The sequence below is a fragment of the Sus scrofa genome, chromosome 9 (assembly GCF_000003025.6).
Source record: "Sus scrofa isolate TJ Tabasco breed Duroc chromosome 9, Sscrofa11.1, whole genome shotgun sequence".
NCBI lineage: Eukaryota > Metazoa > Chordata > Mammalia > Artiodactyla > Suidae > Sus > Sus scrofa.
Window position 1 is genome coordinate 118648920 of NC_010451.4, and position 23695 is coordinate 118672614.

The window sequence follows — 23695 nt, forward strand, 5'->3', positions numbered from 1 at the left end:
AATTATTTGGAGATGGTGGTGGGGAAAAGATGAGAATTGCTAGTACATAACAATAAGCTTACGATTTGCTGCAACATAGTTACCTTTTTTTTTCTACTTAGGATGACAGGCTATAAGGCCTCTGTATGCAGAATCTAAGGTATAATATTTAAACTTTGATAATTCTCCAGCTGGTCCAACCAGATCACTCCACTGATAAGACACAGGTAACATCCACACAGCCGACACTTACTAACAGCTTCATTTATTATTTAGTTGATGATTCCATTTGTATAATCATACAATGATTCTTTTAAACAACACTGTTATACCTGCAGTTGGTCGCATTGTACTCTCTCTCTTCTTTCTCTAGTAGCAAAGTGGGGTTTTTTCCACACTCAATTTTTTAATAGAACATTTTCAAATATCAAGAAGTGTGATTAACTAAAAGTAAAGAACGGACCAAACTCCATGAGAAATGATTGCACTTTCAGTTAAAGGGCGAATGCTGTTCCGGCGAGTCATGTCCACTCGGGAGGAGACACAGCGGTCTTGTGGGAACCTGGGGCAGGTGAGTGTTGGTGGGTCAAAGCGACTCACTGAGGCCTGTTCGGCAGCTTGGAAGTTGAGGTTTAATACTGGCCCATCATTGCCTTTTCTAGTCAGAATGGCTTCCTCCAGTCAAAGTGGAGGCCGTGCCCTCAGGCTGTGACCAACGGTGCTGTCCTGGGGCAAATGTCTTCCAGTCAGTTCCTCAGGGGATCTTAATGCTCCTTCCTGCTCCATAATGGCCGTATTTTTTACTTGAAAGTAGATGGGACCCAGCCACAGGGGTTGTACAGTGTGTGTGTGTAGTTTGTGTACATAATGTGTGTCTGTACTGTGTATATATAGTGTGTGTATACTCTGTGTGGAGTGTGTAGCATGTGTGTAGATAACTGTGTGCACCATGTGTGTGTACGCTGTGTATATTGTGTAGAAAGTGTACATGCTGTAGTGTGTACATCTGGCTGTGTGTAGCGTGTGTGCATATAGTCTGTGTGTATAATGTGTGTGCCTACAGTTGTGCCTGTGTAGTGTGTGTATAGACTGTGTAGAGCATGTACAGTGTATCTGTGGTGTGTATGTTGTAGTGTGTGTAGTATGTGTGTACTCTGCATAGGGTGTGTACAGTGTGTTTATTGTGTGTATACTCTATGTAAGGTGTACAGTGTATGTAGTATGTGCACATGTGTATAGTGTGTAGTGTGTATACTCTGTAGAGCATGTAGATTGTGTGTAGTATGTTATATGTACAGTGTGTGTAGTGTGTCTATGCTATGTAGTATGTTGAGTAATTTGTGTAGTATGTGTCTACCGTGTAGTGTGTATGTTGTATGTATAGTGGGTGTTGTGTATACAGTGTGTGCCTATACCATGTAGTGTGTGTGTAGTGTGTGTGTGTGTGTATATACTGTGTAGAGTGTATGTCTATGTAGTATGTTGTGTATTTATTGTGTGTAGTATGCATCTATACTGTGTAGTGTGTGTTGTATGCATAGTGGGTGTTGTGTATACAGTGCCTATACCATGTAGTGTGTATGTTGTGTGTAGCGTGTCTATATTGTGTAGTGTGTAGTATGCGTGTGCATGTGTATATACTGTGCAGAGTGTGTAGGGTGTGTGGAGGGTGCAGGGGACACTGAAGGGGAAGGAAGGGGCTGAGGAGGAGGGGACAGGACAGGAGAAGCAGAGGAAGATGAAGCAAGTGAACAAGAGGTAGAGGACCTGGCGGAGTGGAGGGGGAGGGGAGAAGGACAGTGTGAGCCTCTTTTATGTTAGTAACACAGGAGGGACAAAGAATGCTGCCCCTGATGCCACTCCCCACCCCTTCCCTGGCCCAAGGCAGCAGTAGCCCCAGGCGAGGGGTTCTCCTAGTTGGCAGCAGCGTGGACTTGGGTTTCCGTGAGACCTGAACAAAGACAGAGGAATGGGTAGCAGAACCAGCTCTCCCCAAGGCCCCGCTCCTTTGGCTGGGGTCCCCTGGGCTGCTGCCTGCACCCGCTCCTCTGGCTCTGTAACTGAGGGGCCCTCTGGGAGCCTGCCTTCCAGAGTGTGACCTCTCTAAAGCCTTCTGTGGAAAGATGCAGCGTGAGGCCAACCTGCACTTGCAGCCTAACCACAGGCTCACTCCCAGGCTGGTGCTGCAGACCTACGGTCCCAAAGGGCACTCGAGCTGTGGGTTAGAGCACGCTGTGTGGCCCTTCCAGCACACCGCACAAACCAGTGCCAAGGAGGCAAGGGAGCAGCGGGGAGAGCTGCCCCCACCCCCAGGCAATACTGAAAGCAGTGCTGAGGATGGAGAGGGGTTAAAATCCTGTGCTCTGGAGTCTGATAGCCTGAATCCATATGGTGGCTCCGGTAAGTGAGAAACCAGGCGGCGGGGGGTGGGGGCAAGTTGCCTAATCGCTCTTTGCCTCAGTTTCCCTATCACTGAAATGGAGCCAAGAATAGCACTTGCAGGGTGGGGGGTGCAGGGTGGTGGTGTGAGACCTCAGGGAGATGTAAAGTGCTTAGAGCAGCATCTGGCACACAGTAAGCACTCAATAAATGAGCTGTCATTATTACTCTTCCAGAAAATAATCAGTAGGGCTCAGCAGCTGGCCTTACAGATTCCGCATCTCCTGCCTGACTTTTCTCTGGTGTTTCCAAAAGAAGGGCCCTGGTCAAAGGCAGAGTGGCTGAAAGTGTGTGTTCAGGCTTGGAGGGTTATGGGGACACTTAAGGCCTTTGCTGGTCCACAGGGCCCTGCGGCCATTATGCCGGTGCCAACGCGGGGGGAGTGGGACAGAAACCATGGGCCAGCCCTTACCTGTGGTGAGGGGCTCCCCTGTACAGAATCTGCTACTTCTGGCAACTAGATGGGGGCCCAAATGGTGGCATCCCCATGTAGAGAAATGAACTGCAAAACTAGCCACACAACTAAGCCAATTTGGCAAAGGGAGAACAGACAGAAGTGTTTTGTGCTGCGCAGTGACTTCAGAACACTGAAACACTGACACGGAGGTCTTGATCCCTCTTGACCAGAGGAGACATCAGCCCGGCCTTAACCGTGCGCTCCAAGTGGTGTGGACACTAAAGAGAACGCAGCTGTGCGTGTGCGATGAATACTGCTGGTCTGAAGAAGCTCGCCCTGGAGGCACAGAAGTCTTCTGAAACAAGAAAGTACACTTCTTTGCTGTAACAGGGACTGCTAACTAGACTCCAGGCGAGACAGCCCTGCAGGGGCATCTGACGGGTAGCATTTTTTGTCGTCTCTTAAAAACCATATTGGAGGAGTGGGCAGAGTTCTTCCAGAGAGAGATTTAATTCCAGTCTTGTCTTAAAGTGGAGGGAGGACCGAAAAAATCCAGGAGGCCCGCTGGGGCCCATAAGGGAGGCTGAGTTCACCTTTCCAGCAATCGGATGGCCTGGGGGAAAACTGTGAGACTACATAGGGGCCACCTTCTCGACTTTGTTCTTGTTCTCTGAGAGCAGAGCTCAGGCTCCCAGCGTGAGATGCCTCCCCAGGAACGCGTGAGGCTGAGGCCTGGGGCCGCTGTAACAACTTGCTGGCCTCCTCTCTGTCTCCAGCTGTAAGTAATGCAGCAACCCAGCATAGGTGCACCAACCTGATGGCCCTTTCATGAGAAGCATGGCAGAACTCTTGAGCATTCTAATGAACCTCTTGGGGAAAAAAAAAAAAACGAACAAAACAAATTAACGGCAAAACAAGCCCCAAAGTAAGCCCCTAAAGAGAAACTGGTGAAGCCCTAGCTAGCAAGGCTAGCTGGTCATGCAGATGAGAACATGATACCAAAGAAATTCTGCAGGGATCAAGGATCACCTTCTCCCTGGCTATGATGTTGCCTGTGGAGGTTTCAATGTTCCATTAAAAATATTAAAAATCCGCACACCAACCCAGACGGTCCCCTCCTCTCTTCCTCCTGTGGCGGCCGCTCTCTGGATCGTGGCGCTAGATGTCTTTACTGTCCCCATAACCATTGTACGGAATGCTCAGGGTCTGCTCCTCGCAGGTCTTCCTGAGGTCCCGGCTGAGCTCTGACCAGTCAAGTCCATAGGGCTTGATCTCGCTGTAGCGGCAGCCCAGGTACTTGAGGGAGCTGCGTCTCAAGCTTATCTTGGGTTCCTGAAGGAGTCCATTGCACCAACTGCTGAGATCCCCAAGCTGAGACAGGATGAGGCCAGCTTTCCTAAGGATCAAGCACAGAGGATGCTTAGTTAGGAAGAAGAGAAGGCAGGAAGAGCAAATGGGGAGGGACTTTCAACTTCGAGAGGGCAGAGCCCAGTCTGTTTTGCTTACTGTTCCACGGTTGGCACTTAGAACAGGGGGGCCCTCCATAAATATTTGTTAAGCAAATGAAGGGATGAGATAATTAATTCATAAGATGGTTGAGCAAAGTGGGACATCAAAATGAAACAGAGAAACAAAGTGCAATAAGGACAAATAAAGAAGAGAAATGGAAGTTCCCTGGTGGCCTAGAAGTTAAGGATGCAGATCACAGCGGTGGCTCGGGTTCAGTCCCTGGCTGGGAAACTTCTGCAAGCCACAGGTAAGGCCAAAAAAAAAAAAGTTAAAATAGAAGAGAAAATGGTTAATACTTTAGTGGGAATTGATACCATTTTAAAATCATAGAGTTGTCAGTTTCAAAAGACAAATCAATTTACTTTTAAGCCAGTAATTTATCACCATTAAATGACAAATAATACATTTGAATGGACATTTCCCTTTTCAAGACTATTTCTGAACTGAAATAGAAGCAGCCGATATATTGTACTTCGGGTGATATCAGATGTAACTAATTATGCCTGTATGAAGGTAATTATAGTGTAATAAAGGCAGGAACAATAATGGCCTCAGTGCCCACTGCCATAGGGTCATTCTTTGGGAGAACGTAGTTCTCAGTGGCACACATCACCTAATTACCCTGCAGGGGCGCTCCTGCTTCTACTTGGTTCTGCAACGTCCCGTGGAAAGTCGGGAGGCCAGTACGGTTGAGCCCCATCCAAAGAGTGGGAAGGGGAGCTGTCAAGGACACCTGAGCTGCTGCAGACACTTGAGAGAGAAAGGGACAGAGGCAGGCAGGGTTCACACACACTGGAAAGGAGTGAGCCCACTGGGCCAAGAATAGAGTATGAGACCCTGCAGATGGCTTGGGGAAGGGGGTTGTCACCACGATCTAGCTCCACTGCTGCATGGCTCCTCCCTGGCCACTTGCAGTGTTAGAGATGGAACCACTCAATAGCCAGTTCTCTTTTCAGGACTGTAGAACCCACACACAAGGTTATATAGCTTAGCTCCACTCATGATAAGGAGGCTCCGTCTGGCTTTGTCAGACACTCACATGTCACATCTTCCTCTCAACAGTCAAGTATCTAGACCTAAGGCTCTTAGTTCCCCAGAAACTGCTTGTGTAAACAGCTGTGCCATCCTTGCCATTTATTTTGGGCTGCCAGGTATCAGTAACTTGTGGATGTTCCTTGTGGATTAGTAACATTAGTTGATGTTCTCTAACCACCCAGTAGCCAGTTCTCAGCCCTCCTTGGCTTTGACTCTGAACACTTAGACTAAGTGAAGAACAGGGTTCCCTCACTCAGCTGTGTTCTTTCCCTTCTTCAAAAAGCCGACATGAGAGTACCCATTGTAGATCAGCAGGTTAAAAACCCAACTAGTATCCATGAGGGGCAGGTTTCATCCCTGGCTTCACTCAGTGGGTTGGGGATCTGGTGTTGCCATGAGCTGTGGTGCAGATCACGGATGCAGCTTGGATCTAGCATTGCTGTGGCTGTAGCTCTGATAAAAACCCCTAGCCCGGGAATGTCCAAGTGCCACAGGTGCGGCTCTTAAAAAAAAAAAAAAAAAAAAAAAAAAAAAAAAAAAAGCCCACATGAGCAGAGACCCACAAAGGAATAGTCTCTTCTTCCAACAAATCCAGGTAAGGCTGTAACATCTCTTCTGGAAAGCTCAATGAAAAGGACCCCTTGCAGTATTTATCAACTTGCTAGAAACTTTACATGTGGGGAACCATCTCTTTGCTTATTCAATCAACAATTCTTTCCAGAAAGTGGGAGTTTCTGCACCACATTTAGAATGAGCTCTCAAGAATAAGACGCACATTCTTTTCATGCCTCGTCTTCCCTCTTCCGTCCTGGCAATGCATCACAAGGCGTGAGCTCACCACGTTCCTAGGAGGGCAAGCATGATGGGCAGAGGTGACGTTGGAGGCAAGGTGTTGAGCGGCAGCAGCAAGGTCAAGGGGCCAAGGGTGTATGAGGTCATCAGAGGGCCAGTCATATTTCCTCCAACTTCAACGGCGGGTCAGAGAAAATCAAACAAACACTCTGCCGACTGGATCCCATTTTCTGCAGATTGTCTCTCCTCCGCCCAGCAGGCCCTGCCATTTGGGCAGGCAGGCTTTCCAAAAGTCGTCACCAACAGGCACTTTGGTGGCCTTCCTCTTACTCTGTCCTGGGGCATGGCATTAGTTGCTGACACATTCTTGGGAGGTAGATGAAGGAGGAGAGAAGGAAGACTGCAGGGTGGCGTCTGCATCATCTTGAAGAAATGGATAAAAGAACTCATCCCAGCCATCCTTTCAAACACATGGATTTAATTGGCCGGTGGAGTTTTTGTGTTTACTTTCATTGCTCACTTCAAAAAAGAATTTAATTTGGGTCTGCCCCTGACTGTCTTAGAGCCTTCGTCCTTCTTAAGAGTAACACAACTGATGTCGTTCTGAAAGTATATCAACCCTCAACTCAATCTGGAGGCCTCCATGAATTTTCATGGAATTGGGTTTAAGCGAGGGAATCCTTTCTGCCTGCTTCTAAATCCAAAATGGGCCGATGCATCTCAAGGCAGGAGATTTGTTTCTCGTTGTTCTCCCTGAGATGCACGACCCTGAGAGGTAAAACTTGTATTTCCACAAGTTAAGGAAACTACACATTCTCCCACTTAATATACAGCCTTGAAAAACCAGTATTATCCATGAAAGAGACTTCTGGAAAGATAGTTTTGAAAAGAGAATGTAAGGTCAGCAGCAGGCTTTACTTGACGGTGAGATCCACATTTTTTTGGCCCTGTGCACTTTCTTCATTAACCAATTTCCTTTCTGACTCAAGTTACAAGACAGAAAATTTTATTGGCCATGCCCGCAGCATGTGGAAGTTCCTGGGTCAGGGATCAAATCTGTGCCACTGCAGTGACCCGAGCTGCTGCAGGGACAGTGCTGGATCCCCAACCTGCTGTGCCACAAGGGAATTCCCAAGAAATGTTTAAAGCGATACCAAATTCCCTTGGAAAATCAAGATGATATGTGCAATGTTAGTGCTATTCCAATTGTGACATTTATATTTCCTGACAAGGAACTGTATACATGCACTCAATAAATGTCAGAAGGAAGGAGGGAGGGGGAAGGAAGAGGAGGGAGCAGAGGGGACTGGGGAGAGGGTTGGAGAGAGGGCGTGCTATGAGGTATGCATAATAATAAGGGCAGGAGTAATATGAGGTATGGAGCAGAGAGGCTATCTCCTAACAGAGCTCTACTTTCTAAGCCAGGGAGTGCTTCTGACCAAAATTGAGACAGCACAAATTAAAAGTCCGTTATATATTTCTCCTGGGTCCCATCCACATGGCGTCTGTTTGCCTGAGGACTACCAACCTTTATAAACTTTGGCAAATGCTTTATGCAGTGCAGAAAGATTCTTCCTGGCCTGACGCTTGAAGTCATTTTATTTCAGGAGCATAATCCTCAATTTTCTCCTTCCTTCAGAAGGAAGAAAATAGAATGGGGATGTCCTGAACACTGGTCTTCCAGGAAAGTTTATAATTTCAGGTCATAAGAGGTGGAGTTTCCCTCTGATTTGATCAGAGGTCGGATGAAAGCGATGACGTGCGTGATACTTTGTTCATCTCTGTTGGCAGGAGAGCAAGAATTCTCGGAGGGCCAGAGGATTCTATTTGTATTGGTTTTCTTCATCTGTCTTCTTCCTCTCTTGCTTTCTCTTCCTTCCTCTCCTTATTTCTCTCTTTCCCTCCCTCCCTTCCGTCCTTCCTTCCCTTCTTTCTGCTCTTCTTTCTCTTGTTCTGTTCTCATAGTCCTTGACCTATTTTTTTTTCTTTACGAACTCCTAAATGACTTGGGGACATATAAGAACCAACTTTCCACACGAAAAACCTCTTCCCTATGCCTATCTGAAAATCCCAAGATTTCCAGGGAAATCTTCTCAGAGCAGCAATATACAGCCATGACGAATGGAACAAATGAAAGGTATTCTCTCTACGCATCCTACCCATTCCTCTCTTTTTAAGAACTCCACGGAGCTATATAACCTAAAAGCAGGGGTATTGAGTATTTAGGAAGTTGCAGTCCTGGGGCCAGGGCCAGTTGGCAAGCACTACATTACCCTAACTTTGGCCAAGTTAGATGTCAAAGTGGGTCACTGGCTACTCCTACTCTGCCTTTCAAGAGCATGTGTAATTTAGCTTGAAATATAGATTTATAATACATAAAACATACGCAAAGTTCTTATGCAATAAATGTTTTCAGATAACCTCTTTAATAAAATTCCTAATTACCCTTCCCAAGACTAAGCTTTTGGCCCCTACAGTTTAGCCTCAGGAGCGCTGCAGCAGCATGATAAAGAGGGGGTGAAACAGGTCAAGGGCAAAGGTTTTTTCAGAGTTTAGGAAATGCATTCATGACCTGGCTGCTTAAACATCGCTTATCTGGAACGAATCTGCATGAACTGAGCTGTCTAAAAGCACAGGACTGACTTCTCCAGACACCTAAGCTCCCGCAGGACATCTGCAAGTTCATGAATGCAGTATTATGGCAGAAGAGATAGAAAATGTCAAAGAGCTGAGGTCTTTAAAAGAGACAAGGACGCTTACTGGTTACCTGGGGCCCAGTTCATCCTCACAGCGCCAGGTGAACTCCCCAAAACTCTCGTAGTGCTGGTTATAGTGGTAGAGGACTCGATGTAGTGTGGGGGAACCCAGGTCCAGAAGCGTGTTATAGGCGGTCTGCTGCTCCTTCCCACTGGTATAGCCATTGAAGAGATTGTAGATCTTGTCTGCTATTTCTGAGGGGGGGGGAGGCAAATAAGATTTTATATATTGTACATGGTTATAAATAAGGCATATGGGTGTATGTGCATGTATGTGTATATATGTTATACACACACACATATATACATAATATACACATACACGCAAGCATGTGTAGGCGTGTTGTGAGATATTACTTAAAGAGTACTGAACCTAGAGCTTGAAGAAAGTAGTTTGAATAATTTATTTCTGCCCCATCAGGTTTTAGTTTTCTCTTCTATAAAATGAAAGCCTTCAAAGAGAATCTCTGTAAGGTCAATTTCAGTGATAATATTCTTTGTCTTTACCCATGTTTGCTAAAAATACAGAGCCTGAGGCAAAAGCTCATAGACTGATACGTTATTGGCAAATGCAATCCCAGGGAAGCAGGAGGGAGGACAGAGAGAAGTGAGGCAGGAAAGGAGGCAGCATGAAGAGAAGCAAGTACACTAAGGAGCGATGGCTGTGTTCTGCAGGAGCGGATGTGTGAAGCTGCCGGATCCCCACCAGTCCATCCAGGGGCGGAACGGAGGAGGACATTATCTCCAGCTCCTATCCAGGACTGGTCCGTGGGGACTTTTCACATTTCCATGAGGCATTAACTCCCCTGCACTTCTACACTGCATGCTTGGGTACAAAGTGGGTCTTGCAAAACCAAGAGGGAAGCCCTGAGCAGCAGGGGGTGGCATTTGGCTCACGGACAAAAGGAGGCACTGCAGGTCATGCCTCGAGCAATGTGAAGAACCTGGAGCAACCACACTGCCAAAGGCAGTGACCACAGGAATGCAGGTTCTTTGCCAGGGCCACCCAGACAAGTATGATGGCAGTCTTGCAGGTCTGTGGTGACACATACATTGAATTCTGTGCCTTCTGCAGTTCCACATGAGTGATCCTCTGGTTTAATTTCTCTCTCTTATATTTCTGCCTCCAAGGTATACATTGCTAAGACTGAACTTGGTGATGTGGCAAAGGGACGATGAATTGGTGTAGCCCTGGCATTTTTTCCTAAGGAGCTCAAAGTATTTTATGATTAAATGTTTTCTCATTAAACCTGTCAGAAAGGAGATTGGCTCCCATTTTCTTCCCGAAACAGCTGAGAGCTGAGATCTGGAGAGCAGTGTTGTCTCAGATACAGTGTTAAATCTGGGAATGCAGAAACTAAATCTACAGACTTCTAAGCTAGGCATTGCCCTTGTGATCCCCTATTACCCTAAAGGCTCTGATTCCTTGTCACCATTCTAGGTGGATCTAAGGCTGCTGGTAATGACAGAGTCATCATTATAGGAGTTCCCTGGGTTGGAATGAGTAAAATTTCAACCTCTACTCTGCCCAAACATTGAGATGATTTCCCTTTTTTTTCCTGTCATTGTTTAGGGCTGCACCCATGGCATATGGAGGTTCCCTGGCTAGGGGTCCAATCAGAGCTGTAGCCACCAGCCTACATCACAGCCATAGCAACTCGGGATTTGAGCCCCATCTGCGACCTACAGCACAGCTCATGGCAATGCCAGATCCTTAACCCACTAAGTGAGGCCAGGGATCAAACCCACATCCTCATGGATTCTAGTGGGGTTCATAAACTGCTGAGCCGCGATGGGAACTCTGATTTCCTTCCTTTTCTAACTCGCCCATTGCCAAGGAGTCAGGAGCCAGATCTTACCTCTTCAGTATCTTGAATTGCTAGCACAGGGCCAGACCATAAGGTAGATTTAAAAAAAAAAAAAAAAGTTAGCTAGGAGTTCCTGCTGTGGCTCAGTGAATTATGAACCTGACTAGTTATCCATGAGGATGTGGGTTCAATCCCTGGCCTTACTCAGTGGGTTAAGGATCTGGCATTGTTGTGAGCTGTAGGCTGGCAGCTGTAGCTCCGATTAGAACTCCCCCAAGCCTAGGAACTTCCATGTGCTGCAGGTGTAGCCCTAAAAAACAAACCAAAAAAATCAACAACAAAAAAAATGTTAGCTAAATGAAGGAAATTCCTGACTCTGGGAGTCATTTGAATCTATGTTAGAAGAGGGTGTCTGGTGATACATCTCCAGATCAGGTTAGACAAACCCTTTAGCAATAAAACCCTGGTAGCCAGTATTTTAAGCTGCGTTAAAAATAATCTCAGTCCAAAAATCCATCAGATTGTCAGGACTTTAAAATTCTCAGGTTATTAAAATAGGATCAAGCGTTAAAGTAGACAGTGATTTAGAATATAAAGATCTCTGATATTTATTACACAGAATATAAAGTACATAAATAAAAATTATATAGAACATAAAGACCTCATATTTATTTATTAATGGCCTACTGATTGCCAATCACTTTACATGTGTAAATTCTAATACTCAACCACCACTGCATGATGCATATGAATGTCCTTGTCCTACAAATAAAGCACATTCACAGAGAGACCAGGTTGCCTGCCCAGGGTGTCACAACTGGTGTGGGCTGGGGTTAAACTTTAAAACTGTATCTTCCATTGTTTTTTTGCATCCATGCTCAGGAGATGGTAGTATTTAACCAATTTAAGACACAGTGGGCAGAGCCATGGGGGATGGATGCAATTCTGGGGGGGACAATTTCTTTCAGAGGACATCGCCCTGGCTGGCCTGTAGATGCCAAGTAAGAGATTCCTGGAGGATGTGCAAAGTCTGTCATTTCAGGAATAGAAATGGAAAGAAGCAGAGGGACTATTCTAAGAGCTGTTCTGTGTTCAGTGGGAGGCAGGGAACATGTATTTAGAGAAAAATGACCAGAGGAGAAAAAATGGGGTGATCAGACCAGAGCCCAGAGAGGGAGGTTTGGGGTTCCTTCTCCCATCCTCTTACTGATGTCAATCTTGTTTCTGGTGATGGGAAATTGCACTTCAGGCCTCAGGCCCCTGCTGTGACTGTCTGCTGAGGAACAGCAATGACTGAGAAGATATTTTCTGGCGTGTTCACTATTCTCCTAACACAATGGTAATATCCAGCTAGAGAAGGCTGATGTTTCCTGTAAGCAGCAGCATTTCTGCTAGAGGCCAGGTGGGACAGGCCCAGGTTCCACCATAAATCTCCTAAAACCAAGACAATCTAACTTCCAGGGCCTGCATCTGTAAGTGGGATGTTATATGCAGGAAGATCTAGATGCTCGGCTCCTAGAGCCTGAGTATTTCTGGCTTCTCCCAGCTCTACTTAGGGAATTTATAGATATTATTTTATTAGCTTTCATAGCATCTCAAGAATTCACTAAGTCAAAGATTACAAAATAGTTTTGGTTATCATTTTACCCTGCTTTCAGCCTCACAGACGTCTTGAGTTCACCAACACAGACCTCTGTTTTCCCTCTTTGACATGTGTGGTACTGAAGAAGAGCTCAAATGCAGGTGAAGAGATGGCATGGTGTCTATGTACACAGCCTCATCACGAAAAAGGGAACTGCTTTATTAGAAGGGAGCGAAGATCTCTCAGGAGGCAGAATAAATGAACAGGGCTGAGACTGAAGCCCTCAGACCCCAAAGGATGATTAAGAACATACACTGTACTTGATGGTGCTTTTTTTTTTTTTTTTTTTTGCTTTTTTATGGCCACACTTGTGGTATATGGAAGTTCCCAGGCTAGGGGTCGATCTGGAGCTGCAGTTGCCAGCCTACACCACAGCCACAGCAATGTGGGATCCAAGCTGCGTCTGCAACCTACACCACAGCTCACGGCAACACGGGATCCTTAACTCACTAAGCAAGGCCAGGGATTGAACCTGCGTCCTCATGGACACTAGTTGGGTTCGTTAACCTCTGAGCCACGATGGGAACTCCAAGTTTGATCTCATATTAACTAATTAAATCTGCAATGACTCTATGTCCAAATAAAGTGTCATCGAATGGAGTTGAGCTCCACTACACTAGCTGTGGGCCTTGGACGAGTTACTTAACCTCTCTGGGTTTTAGTTTCCTTATCTGTTCAATAATGGTTAATACAATTTTTAATTAGTAAATTATAATGACTGTATACCTTCCAAGATTATTGTGTGGCTAGAAGTGATAGTGAATGTAAAACCTTTCTTTAGCACAATTTCTGCTCAGAGTAAGCATACATTTACTCACTAATTCATGCAATAAAATTTTTATCGAGTGCTTAACACTCACTCCGTGCAAGACCTGCAGTGCTTGACCTTTTTCTAGGTACTTGGGTTACACCAGGGAGAAATTCTGACAAAATTCCTCATCCTATGACACTTACATTCTGATGGTAGAAGACATTCAGTTAAGCAATAAGCACAATAAATAGGGAGTTCTCATTGTGGCTCAGTGGTAATGAACCCGACTAGTATCCATGAGGACACAGGTTCAATCCCTAGCCTTGCTTAGTGAGTTAAGGATCCCGTGTTGCCGTGAGCTGTGGTGTAGGTTGCAGACGCAGCTTGGATCCCACATTGCTGTGGCTGTGGTGTAGGCTGGCAACTGCAGCTCCGGATCGACCCCTAGCCTGGGAACTTCCATATACCACAAGTGAGGCCATAAAAAAGCAAAAAAAAAAAAAAAAAAAGCACCATCAAGTACAGTGTATTAGAAAGTGAGGAGGGGGCAGAGCAAGATGGCATAGGAGTGAGAAGTCGCACTCACTTTCTCCCACAAACACATCAAAAAAAAAACCCACATCTACATGTAAAACGACTCGCACAGAACATTAACTGGATGCTGGCAGAAGAACTTAAACCTCCAAAAAGGGCAAGAAATTCTTGACATTAACTGGGTAGAACAAAAGAAAAAAAGAGAGAAAAGGAATCAGGACGGGACTAGTAGTCCTGAGAGGGATCGGTGAAGGAGAAAGGGAACCCACACCCTGGGAAGCCACCTAACTGACAGAAAGATCAGCCGAGTAGGTGGGACCTCAAACTCGCCAAGAAAAGCACAGCAGCTGCACTGAGAACAGCAAAGCAGAGTGAGAGCCGCACAGATCATCTGCGCCACTGGCCCAGACACCGCAGCCTGAGATGCTTGGGCAGGGTCTGGGCAATGAGATTTAGGCTCCGGAGGTCAGTCCTGGGGAGAGGACTGGGGCTGGCTGTGTGGGGACAGCCTGAGGGGCTAAGGAGCAGTGCGCCACGGGTGGGGGAGGGGAACACCACAGCAGAGGAAACCTGGGAAAAGGTCCAGACCCACAGGAGAGGCAACGAGCCATTGTTGGGGAGGGTGAGACAAGGAGAGGCGGACGCCTTAGGAAACTCCCTGCACCTGAGCATCTGCATGCCTGCGGGCTCTCAGAGGGTGGGGCCGCTCTGGTGCAGGCTCTGGGTGGCAAAAGCCTCTTGCTCCTTTAGGGGAAACTGGGCACTTCTTGTGCAAGGTGCTGGTGGCCAGGCATCTCTTGTGAGGGCGAAGGGCATCAGGGGGCTAAGTGTGACGTGGTGCCTCTTGCATGCTCTACAGGGGGCAGGGACAGACCGTGGCAGTTGTCTCAGAGGCCAGAGGGAGGCGTGGTTTGCCACCACTGATGGCCTGTGAGTGCACTCCACCTGTGACCCCAGTCACCACAGGGGTTGGCAAAAAAGAGGGCACTGCAACCAAGCACCACGCTGTTGCCCTCACTCCCCTGGGAACATACCTGGCCTGCAGCTGCCACTGCCAAATGCTCTGGGCAGCGCCCAGACACTTGATCACTGTCCTTTCCCAAGACCCTAAAACTAAGAGCAGCTGGTGCAGCACCTCCTGCATGGGCTAAGTGGGACAGGGTGCCTCTTGCATGATCTGCAGGCAGTGGGGGCAAACTGCCATGGTTATCCCTGATTCCAGAGGTGGGCATGGCATACTGCCACTAGGGAAACCTGAACAAAAATCACTTGCAGCCCCATCCACCTCAGAGAAGGACATTGTGACAGAACACCACCTGTTGTTGCTCTCACTCCCCTGGGAACATACCCGCCCTGTTGCTGACACTGCCAAACACTCAGGGCAGTGCCCAGACACTTGATCACTGTCCCTTCTCAGGAACCTGCAACTAGGAGCAACTTGTTCAACACCTCCTGTGGGGACTAAACAGGCGAGGTGCTTCTGGCATGGTCCACAGGAGGCGGGGCAAATCACCACAGTTATCTCTGGCTCCAGAGGTGGGAGTGGCTCGCCACCACTAGGGGTCTGTGAACAGACACCACTTGCAGCCCCATTCACCTCAAAGGCACCACAGAGAAGGGAATGTGACCAAACACCACCTGTTGGTGCTCTTGCACCCCTGGGAACACACCCACGCTGCTGTTGCCACTGCCAAACACTCTGGGTAGTACCCACACGCCTGATCTCTGTCACTTCCCAGGATCCTGCAACTAGGAGCAGCCTGTATGGCACCTCCTCTGTGGGCTAAGTGAGACAGGTTGCTTCATGCCTGGCCTATAGGTGGCAGGGGCAAACCACCACAGTTATCACTGACTCTAGAGATGGTCATGGCCTGCTCCCACTAGGGGTCCCTGGACAGGCACCACCTGTGGTTCCAATCACCTCAGAGGAAGGCATTGCAATCAAACACAAGCTGTTGTTGCTCTCACTCCCCTGGGAACTCACGCACCCTGCTCCTGCCAAATGCTCTGGCACCTTGCAGATCTGCCTAGAGCTCATGACCACTTCCCAGGGCCCTGCACCACCTTCCTGTGGGTACTTGCTGCTGTTGAGAGCCCAACGACCAGGCACTGACTGCTGGCCCTACCCATTGCCTCCTTCTCCCTGAAAACAAACTGAGCATCCTGGGGATAACAGCCCGCTCACACCAAAGAAAGAGACAGCAAATATTCAAAATCCCACACCAAAAATAAATAGTAACCCCCTCAAAAATACAAAGGGATATTCTTGCATAGAAATAGCCTGATTGTTAATAGACGAAATTAACAATCCAGCCTTAACTGTAAAAACCATAGGACACCAATGATACTGAAGCTACGAGTATACAGACTATGAAGACCTCACCTTTGACTCATATATAGTCCCCACATCAGATCTTAAACCCGGAGAGATACGACTACTAGAGGTAGACAATCGAGTTGTTCTACCAATAGAGATAACAATTCGAATATTAGTGTCTTCTGAAGACGTATTACACTCATGAGCCGTCCCATCCCTCGGTCTAAAAACGGATGCTATTCCAGGACGACTAAACCAAACAACTCTAATATCCACACGACCTGGTCTTTATTACGGACAATGCTCAGAAATCTGTGGATCAAACCACGGCTTCATGCCCATTGTACTTGAACTTGTCCCATTAAAGTACTTCGAAAAATGGTCAACGTCAATATTAACAGGTTCATTGAGAAGCTAGTCAGAACTAACCTTTTAAGTTAGAGATCGGGAGCTTAAATCTCCCCTCAATGGTATGCCACAATTAGACACATCTACATGATTCATTACAATTATATCAATAATTATGACATTATTTATTTTATTCCAACTAAAAATCTCAAACTACTCATACCCAACAAGCCCAGAATCAATTGAGCTCAAAACTCAAAAACATAACAACCTGACATAGCTTGACTTCCCCAAACTCACAGAAAAAGAAAAACACAAGCAAGATGAAGAAGCTCAGAAACCATTCCCAGTTAAAGCAACAGGAGAATTCACCTAAAGCAATCAACAATGAAACAGACCTCTGCAGTCTGACAGACTTTGATTTCAAAAGGGAGATAGTGAAAATACTGAAGGAATTAAGAGAGGATATGAACAGCCATGCAGATTCCCTCAGAAAGGAACTAGAAAATATAAGGAGGAGCCAAGAAAAACTAGAAAATTCATTTGCAGATATACAAGCTGAGCTAAAGGCAACAAAGAGCAGAATGAATAGTGCAGAGGAACGAATTAGTGATGTGGAAGACAGAATAATGGAAATCACCCAAACAGGACTGCAGATAGAAAACCAAATGAAAAAAACATGAAAGCAATATAAGAGACCAATGGCATAATATAAAGTGGGCCAATCTACACATAATACTAGGAATTCCAAAGGAGAAGAAAAAGAAAAGGGGATTGAAAATATATTTGAAGAAATTATGGCTGAAAACTTTTCAAATCTAAAGAATACTGATAGCAAGATACAGGGAGCACAGAAGGCCCCAAACAAGTTGAACCCAAACAGGCCCACACCAAGACATATTATAATAAAAATGGCAAAAGTTAAAGAGAGGATTCTAAAGGAAGCAAGAGAAAAGCAAAGCATTAATTATAAGAGACCCCCCCCATAAGGTTATCAGCTGATTTCTCTACTGAAACACTACAGGCCAGAAGGGAGTGGCAAGATAAATTTAAAGTGCTGAAAGGAAAAAATTTGTAACCTAGAATACTCTATCCAGCGAGAATATCATTTCAAATAGAAGGGGAATTAAAGAATTTCTCCAACAAACAAAAGCTAAAAGAGTACAGCAATACGAACCCATTCTAAAAGAAATACTGAAAGGGCTTCTCTAAATTAAAAAAAAAAAAAAAAGAATTAGGATGGAGGAAACCACAATTGGAAAGCAATCACTTAAATAAACCAGCATACAGATCTAAACATGAAGATGTTTAAAAAAAAAATAAAAAATCATACAATGTGGGGAAGGAAAGTAAGAAAATATAGATTCTTTTTTTATTTTAGTGATGTGTTTGAGTCTGTATGACTATCAGGTTAAAGCAAGTAGATATAGGAAGGAGTTAACGTACTTAAAAAACAGGGCAACCACAAATCAAAACCAAACATTACATGAACAAAAACTGAAAAGTACTCAAGCACAAAATAAATGGAAACCATCCAACCAAAAAAAGAAGAGAAACTTAGAATCAACTGGAAAACAAGGTTTAAAATGGCAATAAATACATATCTATTAATAATCATCACCTTAAATGTCACTGGATGGAATGCTCCAATCAAAAGACACAGAGGGCAGATTGGATATAAAGCAAAAACCTTCAATCTGCTGTCTACAAGAAACTCACCTTAGGGCAAAGGACACATATAGATTGAAAGTGAGGGAGTGGGAAAAGATATTTCATGCCAGTGGACAAGACAGGAAAGCAGGAGTTGCAATACTCATATCAGACAAAATAGACTTTAAGACTAAGGCCATAAAGAAAGACAAAGAAGGACACTATTTAATGGATAAAGGATCCATTCAAGAAGAAGATATTACAATCGTCAATATATATGCCCCTCATACAGGAGCATCCAAATACCTACAACAAATACTAACAGACGTAAAAGGAGAAATTTATGGGAATACAATCAGAGTAGGAGACTTTAACACCCCACTTATATCAATGAGCAGATCCTCTAGAAAAAAAATCAGTAAGGCAACAGAGATCCTAAAGGACACAATAGAAAAGTTAGACTTTATCAACATTTTCAGGACATTACATCCAAAAAAAAAAAAAATCAAAATATACATTCTTCTCAAGTGCACATGGAACATTCTCAAGAATTGATGATATCCTGGGGCACAAAACTAACCTTAACAAATTTAAGAGTATAGAAATTATTTCAGGTATCTTCTCTGATCACAATGGCATGAAACTAGAAATCAACCACAGGAAAAGAAATGAGAAAAAACTTACTACATGGAGACTAAACAACATGCTACTAAAAAACCAATGGGTCAATGAGGAAATCAAGAAGGAAATTAAAAAATACCTTGAGGCAAATGATAATGAAGACACAGCCACTCAAAATCTATGGGATGCCACAAAAGCAATTCCAGAGGGAAGTTCATAGCAATACAGGCCTTCCTCAAAAAAGAAGAAAAATCTCAAATTGACAACTTAACCCACCAGATAAATGAATTAGAAAAAGTAGAACAAACAAAACCTAAAATCAGCAGGAGGAAGGAACTAATAAAGATCAAAAAAGAAATCAATAAAATAGATTCAAAAGACAACAAAAAATTTAATAAAACTAAGAGCTGGTTCTTTGAAAAGGTAAACAAAATTGACAAACCTCCAGCTAGACTCACCAAGAAGAGGAGAGGAAAAACCCAAATAAAATAAGAAATGAAAAAGGAGAAGTCACAACAGATACCACAGAAATACAAAAAACCATGAGAGAATACTATGAACAATTGTATGCTAACAAATTTGACAAACTGGAAGAAATGGACAACTTTCTAAAGAATAACAGCCTGCCAAAATTGAATCAAGAAGAAATAGATCAACTGAACAGACTGATCACTAGAAATGAAATTGAGCATGTCATAAAAACACTCCCTACAAATAAAAGTCCAGGACCAGATGGCTTCAGAGGTGAATTCTAACAAACATACAAAGAGGAACTTATACCCATCCTCCTTAAAATTTTTCAAAAGTTTGAAGAAGAAGGAACACTCCCAAAGACATTCTATGATGCCACCGTCACCCTAATTCCAAAACCAGACAGCAATACCACCAAAAAAGAAAACTATAGGCCAATATCTTTGATAAATGTAACACAAAAATTCTCAACAAAATTTTAGCCAACTGAATCCCACAACATATAAAAAAGATCATACACCACAACCAGGTGGGATTCATCCCAGGTTCACAAGAATGTTTCAACATACGCAAATCAATGTCATACACTACATTAACAAAAGAAAAGTCAAAAACCACACGATCATCTCAATAGATGCAGAAAAAAGCATTTGACAAAGTCCAACATCCATTCCTGATCAAAACTCTTACTAAAGTGGGTATAGAGGGAACATACCTTAACATAATAAAAGCCATTTACGACAAACCCACAGCAAATACAATACTCAGTGGAGAAAAGCTGAAAGCCTTCCCACTAAAATCTGGAACAAGACAAGGATGCTCACTCTCACCACTGTTACTCAACATAGTACTTTGAAATCCTAGCCACAGCAATCAAACAAAAGAAATAAAAGGCATCCAAATAGGAAGAGAAGAGGTAGAACTGTCACTGTATACAGATGACATGATACTATATATAGAAAACCCTAAGGACTCAACCCAAAAACTACTTGAAGTGATCAACAAATTCAGCAAAGTAGCAGGATATAAGATGAACATTCAGAAATCAGTTGCATTTCTGTATACTAACAATGAAATATTAGAAAGGGAATACAAAAATACAATACCTTTTAAAATTGCACCCCGAAAAATCAAATACCTGGGAATACACCTGACCAAGGAGGTAAAGAACTTATATGCCAACAACTATAAAACATTAATCAAGGAAATTAAAGAAGATGTAAAGAAATGGAAAGATACTCCATGCTCCTGTGTTACAAAAATTAATATTGTAAAAATGGCCATGCTACCCAAAGCAATCTACAGATTCAATGCAATCCCTGTCAAATTACCCATGACATTTTTGTCAGAACTAGAACAAACAATCCAAAAATTTATATGGAACCACAAAAGACCCAGAATTGCCAAAGCAATACTAAGGAACAAAAACCAAGCAGGAGGCATAACTCTCCCAGATTTCAGGCAATATTACAAAGCCACGGGAATCAAGACAGTGTGGTACTGGTACCAAAACAGACATACAGACCAATGGAACAGAAGGGAGAACCCAGAAATAAACCCAGACACCTATGGTCAAATACTCTTTGACAAAGGAGGCAAGAACATAAAATGGGAAAAATAGTCTTTTTAGCAAGTATTGCTGGGAAACCTGGACAGCTGCATGCAAATCAATGAAACTAGAAAACACCCTCACACCATGCATAAAAATAAACTCAAAATGGCTTAAGGACTTAAATGTAAGACAAGACACCATCAAACTCCTGGAAGAGAACACAGGCAAAACATTCTCCGACATCAACCTTACGAATATTTTCTCAGGTCAGTTTCCCAAAGCAAAAGAAGTAAAAGAAAAAATAAACCAATGGGACCTAATCAAACTGACAAGCTTTTGCCCAGCAAACAAAACCAAAAAGAAAACAAAAAGACAATTTACAGAATGGGAGAAAAATAGTTTCAAATGATGCAATGGACAAGGGCTTAATCTCTAAAACATAGAAGCAACTTATACAACTCAATAGCAAAAAAGCCAACAACCCCATGGAAAAATGGGCAAAAGACCTGAATAGATATTTCTCCAAGGAAGATATACAGATGGCCATCAAGCACATGAAAAAATGCTCAACATCACTGATTACTAGAGAAATGCAAATCAAAACTACCATAAGATACCACCTCATACCAGTCAGAATAGCCATCATTCATAAGTCCACAAATAACAAATGCTGGAGGGGGTGTGGAGAAAAGGGAACCCTCCAGCACTCTTGGTGGGACTGTAAGCTGGTACAACCACTGTGGAGAACAGTATGGAGGTAACTTAGAAAACTATACATAGAACTACTATATAACCCAGCAATCCCAGTCTTGGGCATATATCCGGACAAAAGAACTCTCCTTAAAATAGACACATGCACCCGCATGTTCATTGCAGCACTATTCACAATAGCCAAGACATGGAAACAACCCAAATATCCATCTACAGATGATTGGATTAGGAAGATGTGTGTGTGTGTGTGTGTGTATATATATGTATACATACATATATATACACACATATATATATACATACATATATATACACACATATATATACACACACATATATATACATATATATATATATATACACACACAATGGAATACTACTCAGCCATAAAAAAGAACGACAATGCCATTTGCAGCAACATGGATGGAACTAGAGACTCTCATCCTGAGTGAAGTTGGAAAGAGAAAGACAAATACCATATGATATCACTTATGTCTGGAATCTAATATAGGGCACAAATGAACCTTTCCACAGAAAAGAAAATCATGGACATGGAAAAGAGACTTGTGGTTGCCAAGGGGGAATGGGAGGGAGTGGGATGGAATGGGAGCTTGGTGTTAATAGATGCAGACTATTGCTTTTGGAATGGATTAGCAATGAGATCCTGCTGTGTAGCACTGAGAACTATGTCTAGTCACTTATGATGCTGCATGATAATGTAAGAAAAAAAGAATGTATACATGTATGTATAACTGGGTTACCATACTGTACAGTAGAAAAAAAATAATGTATTGGGGAAATAAAAAAATAAAAATAAATCTAAAAATTAAAAAAAAATAAAGTGAGGAGAAGGAAGATTGAGAGTGCTGAAGAGAGCATTGCAGTTTTAAATAGGGGGAGGACATCATTGAAAAGATGACAATCAAGCCAAGACTTGGAGGAGGGGAGAGAATGAGCTGTGGGGATACCCGGGGCGGAGCATACCAGGGAGAGGTAATGCCAGCACAGGGACTCCCCGGCTATGGTGAGCAGCAGGTTTGAAAACAGCAAGCCTTGCTCAGTGGGTTAAGGATTGGGGGTTGCCCATGAACTATGGTGTAGGTTGCAGAAGTGGCTTGGATCCCACGTTGCCATGGCTGTGGCTAGGCAGGCAACTACAGCTCAGATTGAACCCCTAGCCTGGAAACCTCCATGTGCTGTGGGTATGGCCCTAAAAGGACAGAAAGAAAGAAAGAAGGGGGGGGGGGAGAAGGAAGGAAGAAAAAAAAAAAAAAAACAGCAAATAAGCCATGGTGTTTGGGATCAGGTGAGTGAGGGAGAGAGTTGGACAACAGCAGACATTATTTTTTTTTTTAATGACTGTACTAGTTCTTTACCAAAGCATGCTTTTCCCAATGCCATGAGACAGAGACTGAAACACAAAAAGCAAAGAGTTGGGGGCAGGGTGGAAATAGTTTTATTTCAATGAAAAGAGTGACTCTAGGGGCAGAAGTGAGCTTTCTCATCCCCCAGCAGTGGCTGTTCTTTTTCTATGGAATAGAATCCTGGAAGGCATCTATGCTTTCTGCCAGTGGCTTCCTTGGCTGCTGTAACAGAAGTCTCCTGAATGGAGGTCCTAGGTCATCATTTTTTATTATTCTCGGGGGAGCTACCTGAAACCTCAGTCTGCCCCCATAATGAAGTAACTGACCACAGAATTCCACATGAACACTTGAGGACAACAAATCCCAACTGGCTTTATACCTTGGTCATTCTTAGCACTGTCCAAATTGCAAAGTCCCTTTCCCCCACCCTCCAAGCCTGTCTGTCCGTCCTTTCTCTCTCCTACCTTTCTCTCCCCAGGCTGCTCTGTGCTTCTCTCACACCAAAGGATTCTCAAACTTGAGAATTAAACTTGATTCATAACCTGGAATACTTGTGAAAACACAGATTTCAGGTTCCCACTGGAGCTCCTGATCCAGTAGGTCTCAGATGGAACCTGAATATTTGCATATCTAACAAGTTCCAAGGAGATGCTGATGCTGCTGGTCTGGACCACACTTGGAGCCCAACTGTTCTATATAATTCACCCTCTCAAAACTTTCTTACTTCTGGGGCCAGCATCATTACATGACAAACAACTCTCCCTTCATCCTTGACCTTGGCACACACTTTTCCTTCCTTCCACATCCCTGTGTTGGCTGAAACCTGGACGAAGCCTTCTCTAGTACTGAGGGATCCTTCTCATACCCTAGAGAAGAGCAGTCTCCCCAAAACAACGACTTTCTCTCTTTTTCCCTCTCTCCCCACTTTAAAACTTACCTGCCTGTTCTATGTCCCACCACTCATTGTCTGACTATGCTTCTCCTTCCATGGAAGAATCTAGTATCTGGTTATCTTCCCC

At 44.1% G+C, this 23695-nt stretch overlaps 1 protein-coding gene across 4 annotated transcripts in view; it reads right to left on the reverse strand.

The window, feature by feature from the left end:
* Positions 225-23695, reverse strand: part of ASTN1 (astrotactin 1) — a 319889-nt gene continuing 296418 nt past the window's right edge. For 2 of the 4 annotated variants that reach the window (XM_021063682.1, XM_021063683.1), the window contains exons 22-23: positions 8919-9102; positions 225-4211 (exon numbers count right to left, since the gene is read on the reverse strand). In XM_021063682.1, coding sequence (XP_020919341.1) covers positions 3974-4211; positions 8919-9102 — 422 coding nt within the window. In that variant the 3' untranslated portion in view covers positions 225-3973. Of the gene's footprint in view, positions 4212-8911; positions 9103-23695 lie in introns of all 4 variants that reach the window. The other 2 variants (XM_021063684.1, XM_021063686.1) reach the window with 1 other exon arrangement.